General features: G+C 36.4%; 1 protein-coding gene across 4 annotated transcripts in view; it reads left to right on the top strand.

Moving 5' to 3' along the window:
• VPS13A (vacuolar protein sorting 13 homolog A) overlaps positions 1-23,295 on the top strand; it is a 224,969-nt gene that overhangs the window by 81,985 nt on the left and 119,689 nt on the right. For all 4 annotated transcript variants that reach the window (XM_066257049.1, XM_066257048.1, XM_066257050.1 and 1 more), the window contains exons 24-31: positions 1,569-1,650; positions 3,439-3,593; positions 3,912-4,068; positions 10,403-10,482; positions 11,411-11,470; positions 12,053-12,206; positions 13,129-13,245; positions 13,322-13,425. In XM_066257049.1, coding sequence (XP_066113146.1) covers positions 1,569-1,650; positions 3,439-3,593; positions 3,912-4,068; positions 10,403-10,482; positions 11,411-11,470; positions 12,053-12,206; positions 13,129-13,245; positions 13,322-13,425 — 909 coding nt within the window. The remainder of the gene's footprint in view (positions 1-1,568; positions 1,651-3,438; positions 3,594-3,911; positions 4,069-10,402; positions 10,483-11,410; positions 11,471-12,052; positions 12,207-13,128; positions 13,246-13,321; positions 13,426-23,295) is intronic.

Genomic DNA, 23,295 nt, shown 5'->3' with positions numbered 1-23,295 from the left:
AAATAATAAAGGCAAGCTGATCAATTGGGAAAAATATTTTCAACACATATAACTTAAAAGACTTAAGTCTTTTTGGAAGGCAGCAGCCAAATAAGAAATGAGCAGACAGACACGTGACTAGGTGTGTGACTTCATTACTCATTAGGAAAATGCAAAACATCTTTTATGGATTTAGGTGTAAAAGTTTTAGTACATTAAAAGTTAATATTAGGGCAGCATGGTCATTACCTTTTGGTAGTATGCTTAATGATTCTGAAGAGCATGAGGGAGGCTTCCGAGTTGTTGGTCATGTTCTGTTCCTGGATCTGGATTTTGGGTACATGAGTATGTTTATTCTTTCAGGATTTATTGAACTTTATATTTACAGTTACGTACTCCTAGGTACTAGGTTATATTTTAATAAAAATGTTTTCCCAAACGAACAGGATTCAGAGAGGGACAAACACAAATAACCCATGAACCTATAATATGATGTATAACTATTACACGTTTGTGAAATTTTTAACAAGGTTAAAATTAGCATGAAATTATCAATGACGTTGGTAAAATTTGAAATATCTGAAGACATTAAACATTCTTGAGGATATGGTACCATACAAACTCTAATCTGCTGACATTAATGTAATGTGTTGCAACCACTTGTGGAAACAATTTGATAAGTACTTAGTAAGGTGAACATATGCATTTCCAGTCTTGGATATATACACCACGAAAAGTCTTACATGTGAGCACCAAGGGCAAAGTTCAAGGATGTTTATAGTGCCACTGTGAGTAAAAACAAACGTCTGTGAACAATACAAATATTTATCAACGGTGTACAGGACAGAAAAGTAGTGATTTATTCATAAATGGAATACAATATAGCAGTGAGAATGAATAAACTATCAATATTGATAAAAATAAAAGATTATTTGTAGAATAATGTCACTGGAAAATATATATAATATATTCTTTTCCTATATTATAGAAAGATGCAGAAGCAAATGCATTATTTAGAGAATCATTCATAGGTTTAAAACAAACTAAAATAAAGCAACATCATGATTAGTGGTAGGGAATGTGATCAAGGGGGAGCCTATAAGGTGCTCTAGGTAAGCTATGGTACTGCTTTGTTTCTTGGCTTGGGTGGAAGATTCAGGGTATCTTGTATTATGGTTTTTTGCTGCATTAATGTTTTTGTATGCCATATAGCCCCAAACAGTTTACAAGTACATTTGCTGAAATATCTTTAAAAATTAAAATAAAACTGAAAACTCCTCAACTGTAGAGGCTTTAAATATTTGAGAGTTTTGGTTGTTTCTCATGGATATCATAAAGTGGCTTCCTTATTTTGTAAAATGTTGAGTTTAGATATATCTAAGATCTCTTTAGACTCAAAGCCTGTCAACAAAGAAATTATTGTAGTTGTACAATTTATATTTAGCCCTAAAATGTACGATCACTTCTTTAAATACACATTTTATAATTTACTTGTCTAATTCAGACTAGGTTTTTTTCCAGTCAAAATTGTCTTTGAACTTTCAATAAAAGTCTTTGTGCTAATTAGCCGTGAATCACTTTCCTTTCAGATCCAAAGGTCCTCTTCTTTGGGAACATCACAAATTGCACAGAAAAAGATTCCTCTCTTGGAGCTTACATTTGCTGAAGATGGTAAAATTAGGACATTTTCCTTATTATAAATATCTCATGGAAGTAATTTTTATTTTAAAGCCATATAAAAAATTTCAGACAATAAATTTTTGCATATTTTTTAGAAATTTTACTTAAATTTCCTTAAAACAGTATAATTTGAATGTTCCTTTTTTTTTTCTTTTTTTTTTTTTTAAGGAAGGTGGGTGGAGGGGACAGGGAAGGAGGGTGGGTGGGGGCGGGAGGAGCCACCCTTCCTCCCCCCCAGGGAGGGGGAAGGGGAGAGAGGAGAGGAGGAAGTAGAGAAGTGCTGAAACAGATGGGGCGCTTCTCCTGTGCCCACCTCCTGTGTGCCCTGGCCGGGAACTGAACCCAGGACTTCCACACTCTGGACCGATGCTCTACCGCTGAGCCAACTGGCCAGGGCTTGAATGTTCCTTAAAGTTACTTTTGCAGTGGGATTTTTGGTACATAAAAGTTTAACTTAATCACAAGGACCACTAGTAATTTACTCTTTTTTTGTTTTTGTTTTTTGTTAAGTCAGAGGAGGGAAGATAACGAGATAGACTCCCACATGCACCCTGACTGGGATCCACCTGGCAACCCCTGTCTGGGGCTGATGCTTGAATCAACCGAACTGTCCTCAGCAACTGGGGCTGATGTGCTCCAATCAGTTGAGCCACTGGCTGTGGGAGGAGAAGAGAGAGAGAAGGGGAAGAGGATGGGGGAGAGAAGCAGGTGGTTGCTTCTCTTGTGTGCACTGACCGGGATCAAACCTGGAGCATCATTATGCTGGGCTGATGCCCTATCCGCTGTGCTACCAAGTTTTTCTTTGTGTGTGATGACCAGGGAAGGAGGGTTATTAGGGATATGCTTCAGCTGGTTTTATTTTTTTTAACATTTTTAAAATGATTTTATAGTTTTCTGAGTTCTTTTTTAATAGCAATTTTTAGGAGTTTATTATCATGTATTTACAAGTATATATTTATATATGAAGTAGTACTGCATCTCGGTTTCTTCATTCAAACTTCAGGACCTGCCTCTGCTTTTAATATTGCAGTTTGTAACTAAGTCCTTTTCTCTCCAGATAGAGAGAGCATATTACTATGTTCCTTTGAGTATTTAGAATGTGGTAGTCATTGATATTGGCATTTAGTATAAAATTTTCTTTAGCCATTATTAAATGGACTGATGATTTTATTTTATTTTACTTTATTTATTTTAGTGAGAGGAGGGGAGGCAGAGAGACTCCTGCATGTGCCCCAACTGGGATCCACCTGCCAAGCCCCCACTGGGGGTCGTTGCTCCTTGGCTCAGCAACGGAGTCATTTTTTAGCGCCTGAAGCAGAGGCCACAGAGTCATTCTTATCACCTGAGGCCAAGTCACTTGAACCAATTGAGCCATGGCTGCAGGAAAAGAGAGAGAGAGAGAGGGAGAAGGGGAGGGAGAGAGTTGGAGAAGCAGATGGTCGCTTCTTCTGTGTGCCTTGACCAGGAATTGAACTTGGGATATCCATATGCTGGGCCAGTGCTCTTCCACTGGGCCAAATGGCTAGGGCCAATAGACCAATGATTTTAAGATAAAGATTGCATTTTGTTAAGTTTCAATACTTTTGTGGTCACGAAGAATGTTATTTTTTCAGATATAATATCTGTATTTTTTAAGATTTATCTTCTCATTTTTACATTATATTTTTGAAATAGCCTGCTTTTAGTGTTTTAGTCTTCATAGTTACTTTAGGAAATTATAAATATGTTATTAAGTAAGTCATTTAGTTGTTGACTTAAACAATATTTTATGATATTTAGATTCAGAGGAGGAATTTTATGATGCACCATGTAGTCCCTTGGAAGAACATTATCAGTCAACAGATAGAGTTAAAAGTTGTCAACAAAAAAAGGTTCAAAAGCCGGATTGTTCAAAAAATATTATTCAGTATAAAGTAAGATTTGAAGTGCCAGAGGTATGTACTATTAAAAAATTGATATGGTTTATTTAAATTGTTATTTTTGCTGTTCACAGCTTTATATTTATATAGTGTCGTTACTAATAGGCACTGTTCTTTCATCCTATATAAGCTGAATCCAAATGTTGTTGCACTGTTTTCTCTTCCTTTACTTTGTGTATTATAGGTTTGTGTTTTTATAAAATCTTTCCTAAATTTTAAATACATACCATTTATATCTTATGTAAACCTCATATATCCATCCATATATCATCATCCACACAAGCAATTCTTTGATTTAGATAACGATAGTTTTTATTTTTCTTTATTTTCCAGGTATTGGTTCAGTTTTATCACCTTGTTGAAGATTGTGAACTGCCCGTGGTAGAAATTGTTGTCTTAGGATTGGGCACAGAAATAGAGCTTAGAACATTTGATTTAAAAGCCAATGCCTTTTTGAAAGAATTCTGTTTAAAATGCCCAGAGTACTTGGGTAAGAATCTCTGTGTTTTAAAATTATTAATTTTATTGTTTGACTACCTAATGTAAAGTTTTAAATTCTCTAGGTATTATATAAGTACATTTGCTGAAATATTATTATGAATTAGTCTTTAGTTTGTATCTTACATCTGGGAATCTAGGTAGACCAGATAGAAGGTGAAGATATATGTATTTTTTTATTATGGACAATAAAATAGTCAATTTTAAATTGATTTAACTGAATTCTACAACACTGAATTTGTTTTGTATTGATACTATAACAATTTAATACAAACTTAGTGCCTTAAAACAATACAGATATATTATTTTAATTTTTTTTTTAGAAAAGAAACCTGCCATAAGTCTCAACAGGCATAAATCAAGATGCCAAGGGGAATTCTTTTTGGAATCTCCAGGGCAGATTCATTTTCTTTCTCACTCAGGCATTGACAGAATTCACTTCCATGTGGTTTAAGTCTGTTCCCTGCTATTAGGAATGTCCTTAGCTCTTAGTGGAATCTCTGGCTTTTTATACATTGTCTTCTATAGCTCAGTATGAGTGTAGGGCATTAGGTCCTTCTTATGCTATCATCTAACATCTTCTTTTGCCTTTTGATTCCACTCTTAAAAACTAATGTGATTAGATTGGGCATCTGTGGACAATCCACACTAATTTCCCCTTTAACAACCTCTGCAAAGCTCAGTTTGTCATAGGAGAGAACATATTTTCAGGTTTGGGGGATGAGAGCATGGACATTCTTGGAAAGGAGAGCATGATATTAGTCTGCTTACCATGAACACTTTAGGTCCCGTAACCATATAGATAAATGACGTGATATTTTAGAAAATATTTCTGTTGTAGGCATTTAGGAGGATATTACTCATATTTTCTTAAATTTTGGATTTTTACATGAAAGGTAATTCTGAATGGTTGGTGGAATGATCAAGACACACTTATTTCCAATTTGGGTGCCTTTAGAGTTTAGACTTTTTCTTTATCAGTTACTCTGGTGAGGACTTCAAATACCATGTTCAATAAAAGTGATGAGAGTGAATCTTTGTCTTGTTTTTTATCTTAGTGGGAAAGCTTTTAGCTTTTCACCGTTGAGTATGATGTTAACTGTGGTCATGTAATATATGCCATTTACTGTTAAGGTATGTTTTCACTTTATTCTGTTAATGAGGTAGATAACATTGATTTGCGGATATTATTGAACCATCTTTATTACATTCTTGGAATGAATCCTATTTGATCATGATGTATGATCATGAATTTGCTATGCTAATATTTGATGAGGATTTTTTGCATCAGTGTTCATCAAGGATCCTGCCTGTAATTTTTATTTCTTGTGGTGTCCTTGTGTGGTTTTCATGTGAGAGCAATGCTAGCCTCTGAAAGTACTTTGAAAATGTTTCCTCCTCTTCTTTTTTTTCAAAGATGTTTAGTAGAATTCACAAGTGAAGTCATCTGGTCCTAGGCTTTTGTTGTTGGAAGGTTTTTGAGTGCTGATTGAATCCCCTTATTAGTAATTGGTTAACTTAGATTTTCTGTTTCTTGATGATTAAGTCAGGAATTTATCCATTTTTTCTTGGTGTCCAATTTGTTAGAGTACCTTTTTCATAGTAGTCTCAAGATCTCTTGTATTTATGAACTATATGGTATAATGTCTCCTGTTTCATTTCTGGTTTTATTTATTAAGTGCTCTCTTTTCTTCTTGTTGAATCTAATTAAAGGTTTGCCAACTTTATGTTTTCAAAGAACCAGCTTTATTTTTTTTATCTTTTCCATTATCTTTTACACTCCATGTATTTCTTCTCTGATACTTGTTATTTCTTTCATTCTACTAACGCTAGATTTCATTTATTCCTCCTCCTCTGGTTCCTTCAGGTATAAAGCTAAATTGCTTACTTGAGACTTACCTTGTTCCTTGAGGTAGGTGTTTATCACTATGAACTGCTCTCTTATTGCTTTTGTGCAGCCCATAAATTTTTGTATTTCCAATTTTATTTGTTTCAAAGTATTTTTTAAAATTTCTCTTTTGATTTCTTCATTGACTAAATACTGAAACTGTCACTGTTTGCAGATGACATGATATCAAATAAAGAAAAACCTAAAGTCTACAATAAAAAATCTTTTAAAATTAATAAACAAATTAAAGTTGCAGGATAAAAAATCAATGTACAGAAATATGTTGCATTTCTATACTTTAACAAGGAGTACCAGAGAAAGAAATTTAAGGAACAATTCTACTTATAATTGCATCACAAAGAATAAAATACCTACAAATAAATTTAACCAAGAAGGGACTGGCAAATAAATAGATATAGATTAGTAGAACATAGAGAGTCCAGAAATAAACTCACACATCTGTGGTCAGTTAGCTTATGACAAAGGAGTCAAGAATGCACAATAGGGAAAGTACAGTTTCTTTAATAAATGGTGTTGGGGAACTGGACAAACACATGCAGAAGAATGAAACTCTACCACTGTGTTACACCATATATAAAAATTAACTTGAAATGGACTATGGACTTCAATGTAAGACTTTTTTTTTAATTAATTGAGAGACAGGGAGGCAGAGGCAGACTCCCACATGTACCCCGACCAGGATCTACCCAGCAAAGCCCCCCTACCCAGTGATACTCTGCCCATTTGGGGCTGCTTCTCAGTTGCTCAGCACCCGAGCTATTTTAGTGCCTGAGGCAAGTCCATGAAGTCATCCTTAGTACCTGGGCCAGCTTGCTTGAACCATTTCGAGCCATGGCTGCAGGAGGGGAAGAAAGAGAAAGAGGAGTGGCAGGGGTGGGGAAGCAGATGGGTGCTTCTTCTGTGTGCCCTGACCAGGAATCAAACCTGGGACTGCCACACGCCGGGCTGACACTACTGCTGAGCCAACTGGCCAGGGCACAATGTAAGACTTAAAACCATCAAACCTCCAGAAGAAAACATAGGTGGTCTTAGTGATTGATGATTTTTTTTACTATGATGTCAAAATTAAAAATAACCAAGTGCGACCACGCTAAACTGAAAGGTTCATGTGCAGCATTGGAAATTATCACCAAATGAAAAGGCAACCTATTGGATGGGCGAAGACATTTTCTATTCATATATCTGATAAGGGGTTAATATCCAAAATATATAAAGAATTCATACAACTTAAAAGCGAAAAACAAACAATACAATTTTAAAAATGGGTGGAGAATCTGAATAAACTTTTTTTCCAAAGATGACCAACAGTTATAAGATGCTCAGTATCACTAATCATCAGCACAATGAAAATCAAAACCACAGTGAGATACATAACCTTATACCTGTTAGAATGGCTATTACAAAAAAGACAAAAAATAAGTATCAGTGAGGATGTGGAGAAAAGGAAGGAACCACTGTGTATTGTTAGTAGGGATTTATTTATTTATTTTTGTATTTTTTTTTTGTATTTTTTGTATTTTTCTGAAGTTGGAAATGGGGAGGCAGTCAGACAGACTCCTGCATGCACCCAACCAGGATCCACCCGGCATGCCCACCAGAGGGCGATGCTGTGCCCATCTGGGGCGTTGCTCTGTTGCAACCAGAGCCATTCTAGCACCTGAGGCAGAGGCCATAGAGCCATCCTCAGTGCCAGGGCCAACTTTGCTTCAATGGAGCCTTGGCTGCGGGAAGGGAAGAGAGAGACAGAAAGGAAGGAGAGGGGGAGGGGTGGAGAAGCAGATGGGCGCTTCTCCTGTGTGCCCTGGCCGGGAATCAAACCCGGGACTCCTGTACACCAGGCCGACGCTTTACCACTGAGCCAACCGGCCAGGGCGTTAGTAGGGATTTAAATTGATGCCATCACTATGAAAAAGAGCATAGAGATTTCTCAAGACATTAAAAATAGAACCACCATATGATAAAGCAATTCCATTTCTGTGTATTTATCTAAAGAAAGTGAAAACACTAGTTTGAAAAGTATCTGTACCCTCTAGTATTATCTACAATAGCCAAGATAGGCAAGCCACCTAGGATCCCGTCAATAGATGGATAAGGAAGATGTGGTGTATATACATATATACACACGTGTACACACACACACACACACAGGAATATTATGCAGGAATAAAATGGAATGAAATCTTGCAATTTGAGACAACATGAATGTATCTAGAGGATGTTATGCTAAGTGAAATAAGTCAGACAATGAAAGACAAACACTGGTTTCACTTATATGTGGAATCTAAAAAAACAAAAAACAAATGGACAAACAAAACAGAAACATACTTATAGAAACAGATCAAAGTGATGGTTGCTAGAGGGGAAGCAAATGGGAGTGTTAGATGAAAAAGATGAAAGGAAATATAGTGAGTAATATTGTGATGTTTGGTGACAGATGAATGCTAGAGTTAGTGATAACATAATAGGATATAAAAATGTGAAATCACTGTTTAACACCTGAAACTAATATAAGTAGTATATAACATTATATACCAACTAAACTTAAAAAAATCAGTTGACACATTAAAAAAAAAATAAAGTAGGTTTCTTGTAAAAAATTTATAGCTGGGTCTTATTTTGATCCACTCGGGTAATCTCTGTCTTTTAACTGTCAGATTTAATCTGTTGGCATTTAATGTGATTATTGGTACAGTTGTCTTTAAAAATTTTTTTAGAAGTTAAAGGTAGTAATTTTCTAACTTTATTTTTGAACACATAAATATGTTCTGCTTATTACATGTGTGTAAAAATACTTTGCTTTTGGTCATCCTGGAATTTGATCTTCTTTTGATGATTAACTTTTAAAGTTAATCAGTGATTCAAATTTTAAATTCAAGCTACGTTGTGAACTACTTTAAACTCATTTAGGATTTTTTCCCCCAGTAAATTGAGATACTGAAAATAAGGGAGTTACAGAACTTTAAAAGTGAAAATTTAAATCTTAACTGCTATCTGTGGGAATTAAGAAAGGTACCAAGTGTGCTTGTATACATCTCAAGGATATAAGAAAGTCATTTTATCTAGGAACTCTTTCTCAGGCAAAGGTGTCAGTTAACTAGTATCATGAAAACTTTATGTGTTTTTGAGCCCTGGATTAAATTATATTTGTATTTTGGGAGGCAAATTAAGTATTCCAGCCTGGCAGCTCAGTCATTGGATATGATTTATACAGTTTAGTTCCACACTATACTTGTTCGGTAGCCCTTGAGAACCTGAATGTGGTAGATGCTGTTATCCTCTCTTGCTGAGAAAACCATCATATGTAGCTGACACAGAGTTTTGTTTTACTATGCTTTTTACATCAAGAAACAGTTTGCTCTGATAATTGGAAAGATAGTCAAACCAACTTGCAGTGTGTTGTGTTAATCCAGAAGTATGACACTAGTTGTTAATTTTCATGTTTATTTTTATTAATTTCTTTTCTCAAAATCAAAAAATAAGAAAACCCTTTCACACAAAATACAAGATACACAATTATCACTGCACCTGTTTTTGTATTATTTTTGCTTTTGTTTTCTTGGAGTGGGAAGAAATGAATAGTAGTTTCTTACACAAAGCATATGATCAGCAAATAGTTGTTCAATTAATGCATAAATATGAGAAAACTAGGGACCTTTTTAAGGGTTGAAATATAAATAGAACCTGGAGAAGTCCAGCTTAACTACTATTAAGCTTTTAAATTTGTAAGATTCTATGGAATATTTTCTATTTTTTTTTTTCTCAAGAGTAGTACAATTGGGTTAGTCCTTTGTTTCAGTATCTAGATGTTAATTTCTAGTAGCCATATGTAATTTGGTAATGGTAGTTTTAAGGGCTTTATATAAATACTCTTCTACAGGAGTTTCCCCACTTATTTTCCTAGGTTTTGAACAGAAGCAGTAATACAACTAGTAAAGACTGCTTGTATGGTAATAGGGTTTATTTTAATCTATATTAATATACAAGAAGACTTTGTTTCTTATCATATACCTAATTGATTTCTTCTCAACACTTAGGTTTTCAGGGAGTCTGACAATTTTTTTTTTAGATATTTCTATGGCTCAGGGCCAGAATTCTCTTTATATCTTTTCATTGTTCCTATTAGCCATTTTTTTCTTTAGCTGATTACTACTCTTTATTTTTTAAACCTTACCTCCTATCTTGGCAGGGTAAGAGTTTTAAGCATTTGGCATAGGAGAAGGGAAGGGAATTGTGAGGAGAAGTTACATTTTTAGAGTTTAAAATAAAAGATGATGGATCTGACTAGGGTAAGATGGAATCCAAGGCTCAAAACCGATACAGGAAATCCTTCTTTTCCAATTTTATATTTAATAACATTGCCTGTATTTGTTTTCACTTTGTTTTACTATGAAAAAATAATTATAAAAATTATTTTTAGATGAAAATGAAAAGCCAATTTATTTGATTACAACACTGGATAACACAATGGAAGATCTGTTAACACTGGAATATGTGAAGGTAAGCCATACCATTTATATCTGGTTGCTATGATAAATGGATGGCTGAAATGTTATAATCAAGTTTTATAAGTTTAGGAATATTCAGTTCAGTCTTGATTCTGTTGAGATCTCGAGAACACCTAAAACTTTTAAGATTTTGTTTTATCCTTTATTAGATAGAACACTTCATTTAGCAAAATAAAAAGCCTGTGTTCTAAGTAGAAATAACCTGCAGTTCTTTCCCCTATCAAGGTATCAGAAAGAAAAAAACTCTTTAATCTTGATTCTATTTAATACAATATATGATGTGAGGTGAAGCTTTCACTGATTTCCTACAATTGTCTGAAGTTACCTAATTTCCTGTCACCTACTCCTGGTGTCATATCTTTTATATTGATTTATGATATCCATTTTATCATTTGTTAACTATGGTATACTTATGATTTATTCCATGTTTTCATTGACCTTTCTTCATGTATGTGACACATTATTTTATGCTAAGATAATGCTGAAAGAGCTTTTTATCACTTTGAAGACCATTTTTACTATTATGTAAATATGATATTTTAGGTTTTTTGTTGTTTATGCATTAAATAGATGTTCTGCATATAAAGATACCACAGAGTATTTAGATACTTGATAGACAATTCTGTCACAAATTTTGTTTCCACATACAGGGAGAATTAGGAAGGACCTTATAGGGTTGTTGATGACTGAATGATTGTTCTTTACACTTGATAATATTTAATTTTCTACTCTTGATAATTTATCGAACACTTGCTAGGTGCCAAATTTCTTTTGTTCTGTGGAAGCAGTTCATTTAGATAATTATATGTATAAGTAGCTGGAAATTTTCTACACATGTTTATTAGGACCATTGTATATATTAATTGTATTTGTTATGTTTATTAAAAATTTTCTAACAGATTTTTTTTCTCTTTAAATAGGCTGAAAAGAATGTACCAGATTTGAAAAGTACCTATAATAATGTTGCACAACTGATTAAGGTACCAACGAATAATAATTCGTTTTCTAATTAGATACTGTATTTCTAAGTTAATAGTATATTATGAAAATTACTTTATAACTAGAACGCAGGATCCTTGAGGATAAAAATGGAATGTGGCCCTGGCTGGTTGGCTCAGTGTTAGAGCATCAGCCTGGCATGCAGAAGTCGTGGGTTCGATTCCCGGCTAGGGCACACAGGAGAAGCACCCATCTGCTTCTCCACCCCTCCCCCCCTCCTTCCTCTCTGTCTCTCTCTTCCCCTCCCGCAGCCAAGACTCCATTGGAGCAAAGATGGCGCAGGTGCTGGGGATGGCTCCTTGGCCTCTGCCCCAGGCGCTAGAGTGGCTCTGGTCGCAACAGAGCGACGCCCCCTGGTGGGCGTGCCGGGTGAATCCCGGTCGGGCGCATGCGGGAGTCTGTCTGACTGTTTCTCCCTGTTTCCAGCTTCAGAAAAATACAAAAAAAAAAAAGAAAAAGGAAAGGAATGTTATAAATTCAGTCCTTTGTACCACAAGACTAATGCCTTATACAGAGCAGACAAACATATTTATTGACCTATTAAAATCAACTTTGTTTTTTAGGTGAATTTTTCCTCTTTGGATATTCATTTGCACACTGAAGCACTTCTGAATACAATAAATTATTTTAATAATATCCTTCCACAATTAGAGGAAAAATCAACCCCAGTGTATGTTGCAGAGACTGAAGACAAAGGAGACGTCATTAAAAAAATACGTATGTTTCTTTAAAATTTAACTCCAGGTTTTTGTGTTTTTTTTTAAAGCAAATTATAATTTATTGCAAATGACCAATAACTCCGTTGAAATTGTTTCCACTTAAGTAATAATCAAAGGCCCTCAGTTAAATAAAAATGAGATGAAATCTTTAATCTATTAAATAGGTGAAGGTTTAAAAGATTTCATAATCGCCACTGTAAGCAATAATAGAAACAAACAATTTTATCTCATTGCTGTAGATATTAAACTGGTATAATATTTAAACTCCAGTTTTTTTACCAAGTAGATTGATTCTGGCCTTATTAATTTATAATACTGTCTTTCAAATTTTGTTGCTTAGTTTAAAGTCTAGATTCATTATATGCTAGGTTAATTTTAAAAAATAATAGTAAAGTGATTATTGCTGAAGAAAATGTGTTTTTTATTTATCATACCATTCTTCTAAGTTGAAGATTATACTGCATAAGTATTTGATTTAGATTAAAATTCATGCATTTAAAATCATTACTTTAGATTAGGAAAATAGAACAAAATTTGAGTAATATATATTTTTAATTAGAGTACTTTTTAAGCTGTGAAAAGTTACAAGTTTAATGACAGGTATCACCTAGTAATTACCGACTCTCAAAAAGATTTATGATTTTATAATTAGCAATATCTTAATTTCAAATGTTAGCCTAATCTAGCGACCATTTTTTTTTGTTTTATCTGTTCGCTTTTGTTTGGCTTTTTGTTTTCATTAGATTTGATTGTTTTTTGGAATTCCTAATTTTAGCAAATATCTTGCTTGTTTTCAGTTGAACTATAAATCAAATTTTTCTCTACTATTATTATTTGTTGTGATATTTTATTTAATTGATGAGTATAGTGAGGTAATTACAAGGTTTTCCTTTCCACTGTGATTTTTTTTTTTTTTGCAGATTTAAAACGATCCAAGAATGAAGATATTATTACCTTGCAGATTTTAGCAGAGTTATCATGTTTACAGATCTTTATTAAAGATCAGAAACGTAACATTTCTGAAATTAAGATTGAAGGTAATACAATTTCAGAAAAAATAAATTCAAAACTATTACATGAAAGAAAAAGCATTAAATATTCTTATTTTTTTAGGGCTCGATTCTGAGATAATTATGAGACCTTCAGTAACTGAAATAAATGCAAAGCTTAGGAATATAATTGTTTTGGATTCTGACATAACAGCTGTATACAAAAAGGTATGAATTTATTAATTAATAGTATATTTTAAAATTTGATTGCATTTAACAATTAGTCATAGGTATAACTTAGTTGGCTGTTGGATTTTAGCTGTGTGGTTTATTATGGTTTTGGAGTTAGGCATAATTGGGTTCTTATCTTAGTTCTGCTCCTTAGTAGTTTTATGACCTGATCTTGAATTCTGTTTCTTTATATGTAGAATGAAGATAAGTGTCTTGTAAATGAAATAAGTATAAATAATCATTCCAGGGAACATAGTAGCAAGAGAGTTGGGGGGACTGGAAGAATGGGGTACAAGTAAATGCCGTTTTCATCTTTTTTCCTTGTTTTCTCTTCAAATACTGTGAACTTTGCAGTGCATTTCAGATTTCAACAGCAGAAAGTCTGAAGTCAGATTGAATAAATGAGTTTTTTTTTTAAAGTTTATTTTCTTATAAACAATGCTTATTAGAGTAGCTGTTACAACGTTGAGTCCTTACAACTGGATGGCTAGAGGATAGCTAGATATTTTGTTATTGGGTGTAAGACCATAAGGTTCTTGGACTAGATACTGTTTTATAGATGGACATTTAATGTTTGAACAATGGAACATCCAGGTAAGGTGGTATATTTAAAGTACTAAGGAGTGTCAAATAATAGGGTAAGAAATAGACTGAACTACTTGAATTGGAAGTGTGGAGTGTGACAGACAGGAAGAAAGGAAATAGATGAATAGGCTTAGCCAATAATACTGATGAGATAACTGTGATGACCTGATTTTTATGCTAAATAAAATGACTCATTCCTTACTATGGCTTGCTAGAGTGAGATAGCAAGAGTCCCAAAACATTATAGGTGCCTGACTCATAGAAACAAGGAACAAAAGTGTTTCAGAATCTGTGGTTTGGTTAGCTTCTATTGCTTTTGTTTTAAAAATCATAGTGCTCGACAATTGTATAAGATATCCATTTCTTTTTCTGTATTTAGGAAATAAAGCTCACATAAATAAGTACATCTATTAAAAAGTCAAACAAGTAGTAATGGAACTGATACTATGACTCAAGCCTTTTACTTTTTTTCCTATATAATTTTATTTTTAATGTGTCTAGAAGGTTAAAAATCCAACTTGCAAAACTGCTAAATGAAACTTTCTCATTTCTGTCTTTGTGCCAGCCCTATCTTCCTCTCCTTATTGCTTGACTATTCTAATGTGCGTGATTTTCTAAAATTTATTTTTAAATTAAAAAAATTTAAATTTATTGTGTTAACTTGGTTTCAAGTGTCCCACTCACCTTAATACCCTCACCCCCCAGCATCGTGGCCCCCCATGCTCCATGCAAAGTCTCTTTCCATTGTTCCTATTTCACGCCTCTGTTGTCACGAAACCAGAAGGACAAGCTTTTTGTACTGGATCACAGCCTCCTAGTTATTGTGCCGTGACACATTATATGCCCTAAATGGGTTTAGGTATAATATACTAGAAAACCCGGCAGTCATACGAAATGACCGCTGTTCTAGATGTTATAAATTGTAATTAAAATGATTTGTGCAAAGGTGTCTGCTAATTCAAACTGAATTACCCAGGGCAGGCGGCGAGGACTCCCCTTTGCTTAGTGCCCCACGGGGTTTCCCCCTTCTACTTGCTTAATTGCTTAAAGTAGAGTGCAATGAAGGAAACCACTGGTGGTACATTTCTTAAGAGCCACCGCTAGCTCAATAAATAAAGGTGATTTAAATAATAAAATGTTAATTCACATGTCAAAGATCTCTTTGTACACAACATTTCTTGTGTAGATCTTTCCATCATTTGAAACTGTTTTAATCCTTTTTGCGTTTTGGTCAGCATTACTCTGTCATTTTTTTGCATTTCTCTCCTACCTTTATTCAAGGGACTCATTTTGTCGAGACAGGCTTTTTTTGTCTTGCATCTGAGGCAAGCCTTGTTTCTCTATGGTCATCAGTCTCATTTTGCCGAGAAGGACGCATTTGCTCTACTACTGAAGCAAGCCTTGTCTTTCTCTGCTCAGTGGTTTCTTTTTGTCGAGAAAGCCGTTTTTGTGCAGCTTTAGCTCCTTTACTCTCCTCTTCAGTGCTGTATTTTCTAGGAGGCATTCTTAAAAGAAATTACGTTAAGATGTAGTTTTTATGTAAAACAGATGATTGCCAATGCAAACAAATGTTCACCTTCCCCCTGACCCGCTCAATTTGCATTCAGCCGTGGCAACTTCACCCCGTTGGCTATTACAGTTACGCAAGCAACCAATAAGCCATCGGCGACAAACAGACACTTAAGCCGTATATAATAAAGATATTGAGCACCTTAGCTTTCTGGACAGCAAGGTAAAGGAAGGACATCTGGAGTACTCAGACTATATGACTGTCCTGGACAGCATCCTCCATTTCCCCTAGTACCAAATTACAGATCCTATTGTTACTGACGTGTGCCATGGCCAAAAAGGAGTCTAACTGATCATTGTAAATTAGTTTCTTATATTTCCTTTATAGAAAAGTGTTTTACAAGTGAACATTTAAAAAAACATTCAGTTATTAATACCTGTTAATTCTGGGTGGTAGGTACACAGTATATCTAACTATTCTCTGGTTCTCTGGCTTTAGTGTCAGGCTAATACTGGCTTCATAAAATGAGTTTGGAAGTGTTTTCTCCTGCTCTGTTATCTGAGAAATTTGTGTAAAATTGGTATTATATGTTCCTTAAATGTTTGTTGGATTTTACCAGTGAAAATATTTGGCTTTATGTTTTTTTTTCAGGTAAAGATTCATAATTATTATTCTATTTCTTTATTTGACATAGGTATAATCAGCTTTTCTTTTGAGATATATTACAAAATGTTATATACATTTTATGTCCTTGTCTTTTTTCTTTCTTGCTTTCATTATAGTTTTTAGCTGCATATATATATTTGCATCCTTAAACAATTTTTTTGCTCAGTTTTGTGATGCTTTGGAAACACATATTTCAATTTTAAATATCATCTACACACAAAAGCATGTAATATAATTTAAGTACAACAGTAAAACAAAGACCTTTATACCCAACTCTGAAGCCAAGTAATAGAACATAACTTCAGAAGTCAGCACTATATTCTAACCTGACTGTAATACTGTTTCCTCACAATTATGTCTTTATGTCCTGATTTTTGTTAATAAATGCTACCTACTATGTCTGAATCCTTAAATAATACATTGTTTCATTTGCACCCCCCCCTTTTTAAAGAATATCACATTTTATGTATTTGAGCCTTTTTTCTTTTTTTTCTTTTTTTTCTTTTTTATAAATTTTTATTAATGGTAATGGGATGACATTAATAAATCAGGGTACATATATTCAAAGAAAACATGTCTAGGTTATTTTGTCATTAAATTATGTTGCGTACCCCTCGCCCAAAGTCAGATTGTCCTCCGCCACCCTCTATCTAGTTCTCTGTGCCCCTCCCCCTCCCCCTAACTCTCTCCCTCCCTCCCTCCCTCCCATGTCCTCCCTCCCCCCACCCCTGGTAACCACCACACTCTTGTCCATGTCTCTTAGTCTCATTTTTATGTTCCACCAATGTATGGAATCATGTAGTTCTTGTTTTTTTCTGATTTACTTATTTTACTCCTTATAATGTTATCAAGATCCCACCATTTTGCTGTAAATGATCTGATGTCATCATTTCTTATGGCTGAGTAGTATTCCATAGTGTATATGTGCCACATCTTCTTTATCCAGTCTTCTATTGAAGGAGCCTTTTTTCATTTAACTGTTAGATTTTTGAGATATATCCACATTGATGTGTGTAGGAATACAATTCATTTATTTGTATTATTGTGTACTATTCCATTGTATGAATGTAACGCTAAGTTTCTCTTCCACTGTTCCTTGGAGAACATGTGCCACTAAAAATAGATTCTCTCAAAATACCTGCCTGAGGTCAAGAATATACTCACAGACATGTACAAGACTAGTTACAGTAGCAATGTTCACAAAAGGAAAACAGCAGAAACAACGCAAATATCCTTAAAAGAATCCTGCATGTACCCCTAAACGGGATTTCCCAGCAACTCCATCTAGGGCCAGTGCTTGAGTACCAAGCTATTTCTAGTGCCTAAGGCTAATGGGTTCTGCAGCTGAGCTATCCTCAGCACCTAGGGCCATGCTCGAACAAATCGAGCCACTGGCTGCTAGAGTGGAAGAGGGAGAGAAGAAGATGGTGTGGGAGAGAAGCAGATGGTCACTTCTCCTGTGTTCCCTGACTGGGAATGGAACCTAGGACATTCATAGGTCAGGCTGACATTCTATCCACTTAGCCACCAGCCAGGGCCTGCTGATACTCCTTATATCTCTATGTATATTTTCCACCTTTTCACCTCTATCAGAAGCATTTACCATATCAATCTTAGTAATTTAAAGTTCACTGGCTGAAAATTACATCTGTGTTATAGGCAACTCTAGTTATATTGATTGATTTGTCATTTGTTGGGTTTTTCTTTTTCTTCCATTTTAGAGTGTCTCATAATTATTGATTCAGAATCATATACAGGATAATTGAGACTGAAGTGAATAGTATTTGTCTGAAAATGGGTATACCTCTTTTTTCTGTTAGGTCATTAGCATGGGAGGGAGGGAGTCAATTGGATTTGAGTTTTTCTTATTTATTATGATCCTTTTAATACACCACTGCTTTGGATTCCTTCAGCTATACCTTGTGCAATGAGGAGGGGTTCTGTTGCTGGAATGCTGCTCCATTTTTTTTGCTTTTCACCTTCCCTCTACATGCACCATAGAATGTTCTCTGGGCTCTTTTCTTGATGTTAGAGGCTACTGCACCTTTTACTGATGGTGAGCATTTGGAGGGAGTGGTGGGATGAGGAGGGTGAAAGGCAGGTGTTTTGGGTAGGCTTGTCATTTGTCCTAGTCCAGTTTCAGTCCTGTTGGTCTCAGAAATGGTGGTACTTGGGGCTTTTTTGGAATGGAAGCTACTCCCCTCTTCCAGGGTTGTATCCAGGAAAGCTTGCTCTGATCTTCCACTCTGCTCCATTTTTTCATGAGCTCGCAGCAGAAAACTCCCAGTGAAGTGGTTCTAGCTGAGGGTGAACTCCTCTTGTGTGTGTGGCTCCCAGGAATTCTATATTCTACATAGATGTGTATCTCACATTAGTCCATAGTCAGCCTTTCTCATTTTAGCTGAATTCTTCTTACCTAGCTTGTACGGTATCTGACATATCTTCTTCCTGCGCTTAACCTCAGGTTAGCCAGTGCTTATGTTCTCTCTTGAAGCTACTTTTTTCCTCCACAGATTTTAGGCTGCTAGGTGGGCTTGTGGCCGCAGCTTTCTAATCATTTTAAGAAAAGTCATGATTTTGTAATTAATCTGGTTAAGGCTTGAATTGGCCCTGTTTCTATCATTCTACATCCTAGACAGAAGCAGAACTCCTATAGATTACTTTACAGCCTCATCCTGTACCTTAGCCTTCACAGGCCCTACATATCTTTGGTTTCTGAGGTTTTCTTTGTCCTATGGTTGGAATTTATTTGCTTGTTGATGGTTCTTCAGCCCTTTGCCTTGTGTCTAACACTTAAAAGGGGCAAGAAAGCTATAAACTAAATGCTCTCTCCGTCTTCCTTTTGTGTGTGTGTATGTGACAGAGACAGAGAAAGATTCAGAGAGAAGGACAGATAGGAACAGACAGGCAGGAAAGGAGCAAGATGAGAAGAATCAGTTCTTAGTTGTTCATTGATTGCTTTCTCATATGTGCCTTGACGGGGGAGCTATAGCAGAGCAAATGACCCCTTGCTCAAACCAGCGACCCTGGGCTTCAAGCCAGCGACCTTTGGGCTCAAGCCAGCGACCGTGAGGTCATGTCTATGATCCCAAGCTCAAGCCAGCAACCCCCACTCAAGCTGGTGAGCCTGCGCTCAAGCTGGTGACCTCAGGGTTTCTAACCTGGGTCCTCTGCATTCCAGTCCAATGCTCTATCCACTGTGCCACTGCCTGGTCAGGCCCATCTTCCATTTTTTTTTTTTTTTTTTTTTTTTCAGAGAGAGAGAGGGATAGACAGGGACAGACAGACAGGAACGGAGAGAGATGAGAAGCATCAATCATTAGTTTTTCATTGCGCGGTGCAACACCTTAGTTGTTCATTGATTGCTTTCTCATATGTGCCTTGACCGCGGGCCTTCAGCAGACCGAGTAACTCCCTGCTGGAGCCAGCAACCTTGGGTTCAAGCTGGTGGGCTTTTTGCTCAAACCAGATGAGCCTGTGCTCAATCTGGCAACCTCGGGGTCTCGAATCTGGGTCCTCTGCATCCCAGTCCAACGCTCTATCCACTGTGCCATCGCCTGGTCAGGCCCCATCTTCCATTTTTTAAAACAATTCACATCTTTTGTTTCCAGCATTTTGTTTTATTTTTTAATTTAAATCATTGTTTTCTTTCATTTTTAAAATTGAATTTTTTGGAGTAACAGTAGTTTGCAAAACCATACATGTTTCAAGAGTACAACTCAATAAAACATCATCTGCACACTGTGTTCTATACTCATTGCCCCAAATAAGATCACTTTCTGTTCCCATTTCTGACCCCTTTATGCCCACCGCCACCTGCCTCCCCAACCCCCTTTCCCTCTGACTATCACCACACTGTTGTCTGTGTCTCTGTGTTATGTGTGTATATGGTTTTTGGCTAATCCCTTCACCTTCTTTCATCCAGTCTCCCACCCCACCCCCCGACAGCTGTCCTTTTTTTCTTTTTCTTTTTCAATTATAGTTGAAATACAATATTATGTTAGTTTCCAGTATACATTCCAGTGACTAGACATTATATAACTTAAGTGATTATTCTGACAAATTTCAGACCCATCTAATAACACTATACGAAGTTATTAGAACATTATTGATTATATTTCCTATGTTCTTTACATCCCCGCGACTATTCTGTAACAACTAATTTCTACTTTTTAATCCCTTCATCTTTTGCACTGATTCTCCTCTCAACCCCCTCCCAATTGACAACTATCAAAATGTTCTCTGTATCTGTGAGTCTATTTCTGTTCTGCTTGTTTGGTAATTTTGTCTTTTAGGTTTAATTGTTGATAAATATGTATTTATTGCCATTTTATTGTTCACATGTTTTATCTTTTTTCTTCTACTCCTCATCCTTATCTTCCTCCTCCTCACCCTCCTCCTCCTCACCCTCCTCCTCCTCCTCCTCACCCTCCTCCTCCTCCTCCTCACCCTCCTCCTCCTCCTCATCCTCCTCCTCCTCCTCCTCCTCCTCCTTCTCCCTTTAAAATTTCATGTAATACTGTCTTGGTGGTGATGAACTCCTTTTGCTTTTTCTTACCTGGGAAGCCCTTTATCTGTTCTTGGTGGGTTCTTGCTTTTCATCACTTTGAATATTTCTTGTCAGTCCCTTTTGGCCTACAAAGTTTTTGTTGGGAAATCAGATGACAGTTTTATGGGACTAACTACCTTGTAGGTAAATATTTTTCTAAGATTCTCTGTCTTCAACCATTTGCATTTTAACTAAGATATGTCTTGGTGTGGGTCCCTTTGGGTTCATCTTATTGGGGACTCTCTTTGCTCTGGGCTGTATGTCTATTTCCTTTACCAGGTTAGAGAAGTTTTCTGTCATTATTTATCAAATAGGTTTTTGATTTTTGCTCTCTCTCATCTCCTTCCAGTACCCCCACCCATGATGTGAATGTTGGTACACTTGAAGTTGTCCCAAGAGGTTTCTTTTACTACCCTCATTTTTTCTTTTGGATTCTTTTTTCTTTTTGTTCTTCTGATTGGGTATTTTCTTTTCTTTCTTTTTTTTTTTTTTGTGGCAGAGACAAAGAGAGTCAGAGAGAGGGACAGATAGGGATAGACAGACAGGAAGGGAGGGAGATGAGAAACATCAACTCTTCGTTGCAGTTCCTTAGTTGTTCACTGATTGATTTCTCATTTGTGCCTTGACCAGGGAGCTACAGCAAACCGAGTGACCCCCTGCTCGATCTAGCGACCTTGGGCTCAAGCTGGTGAGCCTTGCTCAAACCAGATGAGCCTACACTCAAGCTGGCGACCTTGGGGTCTCGAACCTAAGTCCTCCACATCCCAGTCCGACGCTCCATCCACTGCGCCACTGCCTGGTCAGGCTGATTTGGGTGTTTTCTGTTTCCTTATATTCCAAATTGCTGATTTGATTCTCAACTACATCTACTTTACTGTTGATTACCTGTAAATTATTCTTCATTTCGGCTTGTGTATCCTTCATTTCTGACAGTGTCCTTTTATATGCTGTTGAAGTTCTAAGTTCATTGAGCATCCTTGTAATCAGTGTTTTGAACTCTGCATCTAGTAGTTTGCTTGTTTCCATTTTTTTCTTTCTTTGAAGTTTTGTTCTGTCATTTGGGACATGTTTCCTTAAATCCTCTTCTTGCTGGCCTCCCTGTATTTGTTTCTAGGTATTATATAGAGCTAATACATCTCTCAGACTTGGTAGAGTGGCCTAATGTAGTAGGTTTACTGTAGAGTCCTGTGACAGCATCCCTGATCACCCAGGCTGGGCATTGGGGTCTCCCAGGAGATGCAGGTAGGATCAGCTAGCTGCTACCTGTGTTCTGCCTAGGTCCTCCTGGTATAACCTAAAAAGAATCTTTAGATGGATGCTAAATGTGCTGGGCTGGGATGTGGCCAAGCTGCAAACCACGGTCGGCTGCTTCTAGTAGTGCCAGGCCTGGGGCTACGTAGTGAGAGGTATGGGGCACACAGAGGACAGATGTTGCTTGTTTGAGAAATTGTGGGGAAGTCTGAGCATGAGCCAAGACAGGCCATTTGTATTGGAAAGCCGCTTTTAAGACAGCTTGAATGAGCCCCCAAATTGGGTGAGACAGGTTGTCAGGGAATCACTGGGACAGGCTGAACAGTGTGAGCCAGGTTGATCCAACTCAGATGTGGCACCTGCCTGCTGGCTCGGGAAGGGGGGGTCCAGAAAAGAAACAATGGCCTCTTCCAGCACATTTTTTCTGGCAGAAAGCTACCTCTCTAGCTTTCAGCTTGATATCAGACAGTTGAGTTCCTCCCTGTATGTCCCTGATGCCTTTTGAGCTTCTGCCCTAATACTACACCTCAGAGGGAGTGAGTCTGAGTAAGTAGTGGGCCCTTTAAGACGAACTATTTGGTACTCTAGCAACCCTCTGTCTCAGCCACAATCCCCACTGGATTTTGCAGCCACAATTTATGGGGCCTGATATGGGGTTGGGGCCCCTTGCTCCTTGGGGGATTTTCTTCAGTTGACATATCCCTCCCAATTTTTATCAATTATATGTGGTTGTGGGGCCAGTTTGTTGTGCCTCTCCACTCTGCCCCTGCTACCCACCAGTCTCAATGTGGGTGGCTCCTTTATTAAATCCTTAGTTGTAGTACTTCTATTTAGCTAGATTTCAGGTTTTTCAGAATGATGGTTGCTCTGTAGCGGTAATTTTGATGTGGTTGTGGGAGGATGTGAGTACCATGTTTACATACACTGCTATCTTGAGTGGAAGCTGGCTCCACCATTTTAAACTGGTATTGGAAACTTTGTAATTTTAATCTTCTGTAGGTAATTATTGGTTTGCGGTTGAGATGACTTCAGAAACTAATAACAAAAATAGAGTGATAGGAGACTCCTTGGAAGAATCTGGAAAATCTATTCATGTACCTCAAATCAAGAAGCACATTTCATTGAATTGTGGGGATACAGTTTTTCAAAGTTTTGATGTTGACTAAAAATATATTTACATGGCAATTCTTAGTGCACAAGTAAACATGCTGTGTGAAAATGTTTATTGTGAACAATTTTTTTTTGTTCTCCCCATTTATGAAAGTTGGGCCAGAACTACTAAATGGACGTCATCGCCCACAAAGGG

This window comes from Saccopteryx bilineata, chromosome 2, assembly GCF_036850765.1.
Source record: "Saccopteryx bilineata isolate mSacBil1 chromosome 2, mSacBil1_pri_phased_curated, whole genome shotgun sequence".
In the NCBI taxonomy this organism is placed as follows: Eukaryota; Metazoa; Chordata; class Mammalia; order Chiroptera; family Emballonuridae; genus Saccopteryx; species Saccopteryx bilineata.
Note: the sequence above shows the minus strand (reverse complement) of the source record. Positions and strands in the feature narration are given on the sequence as shown.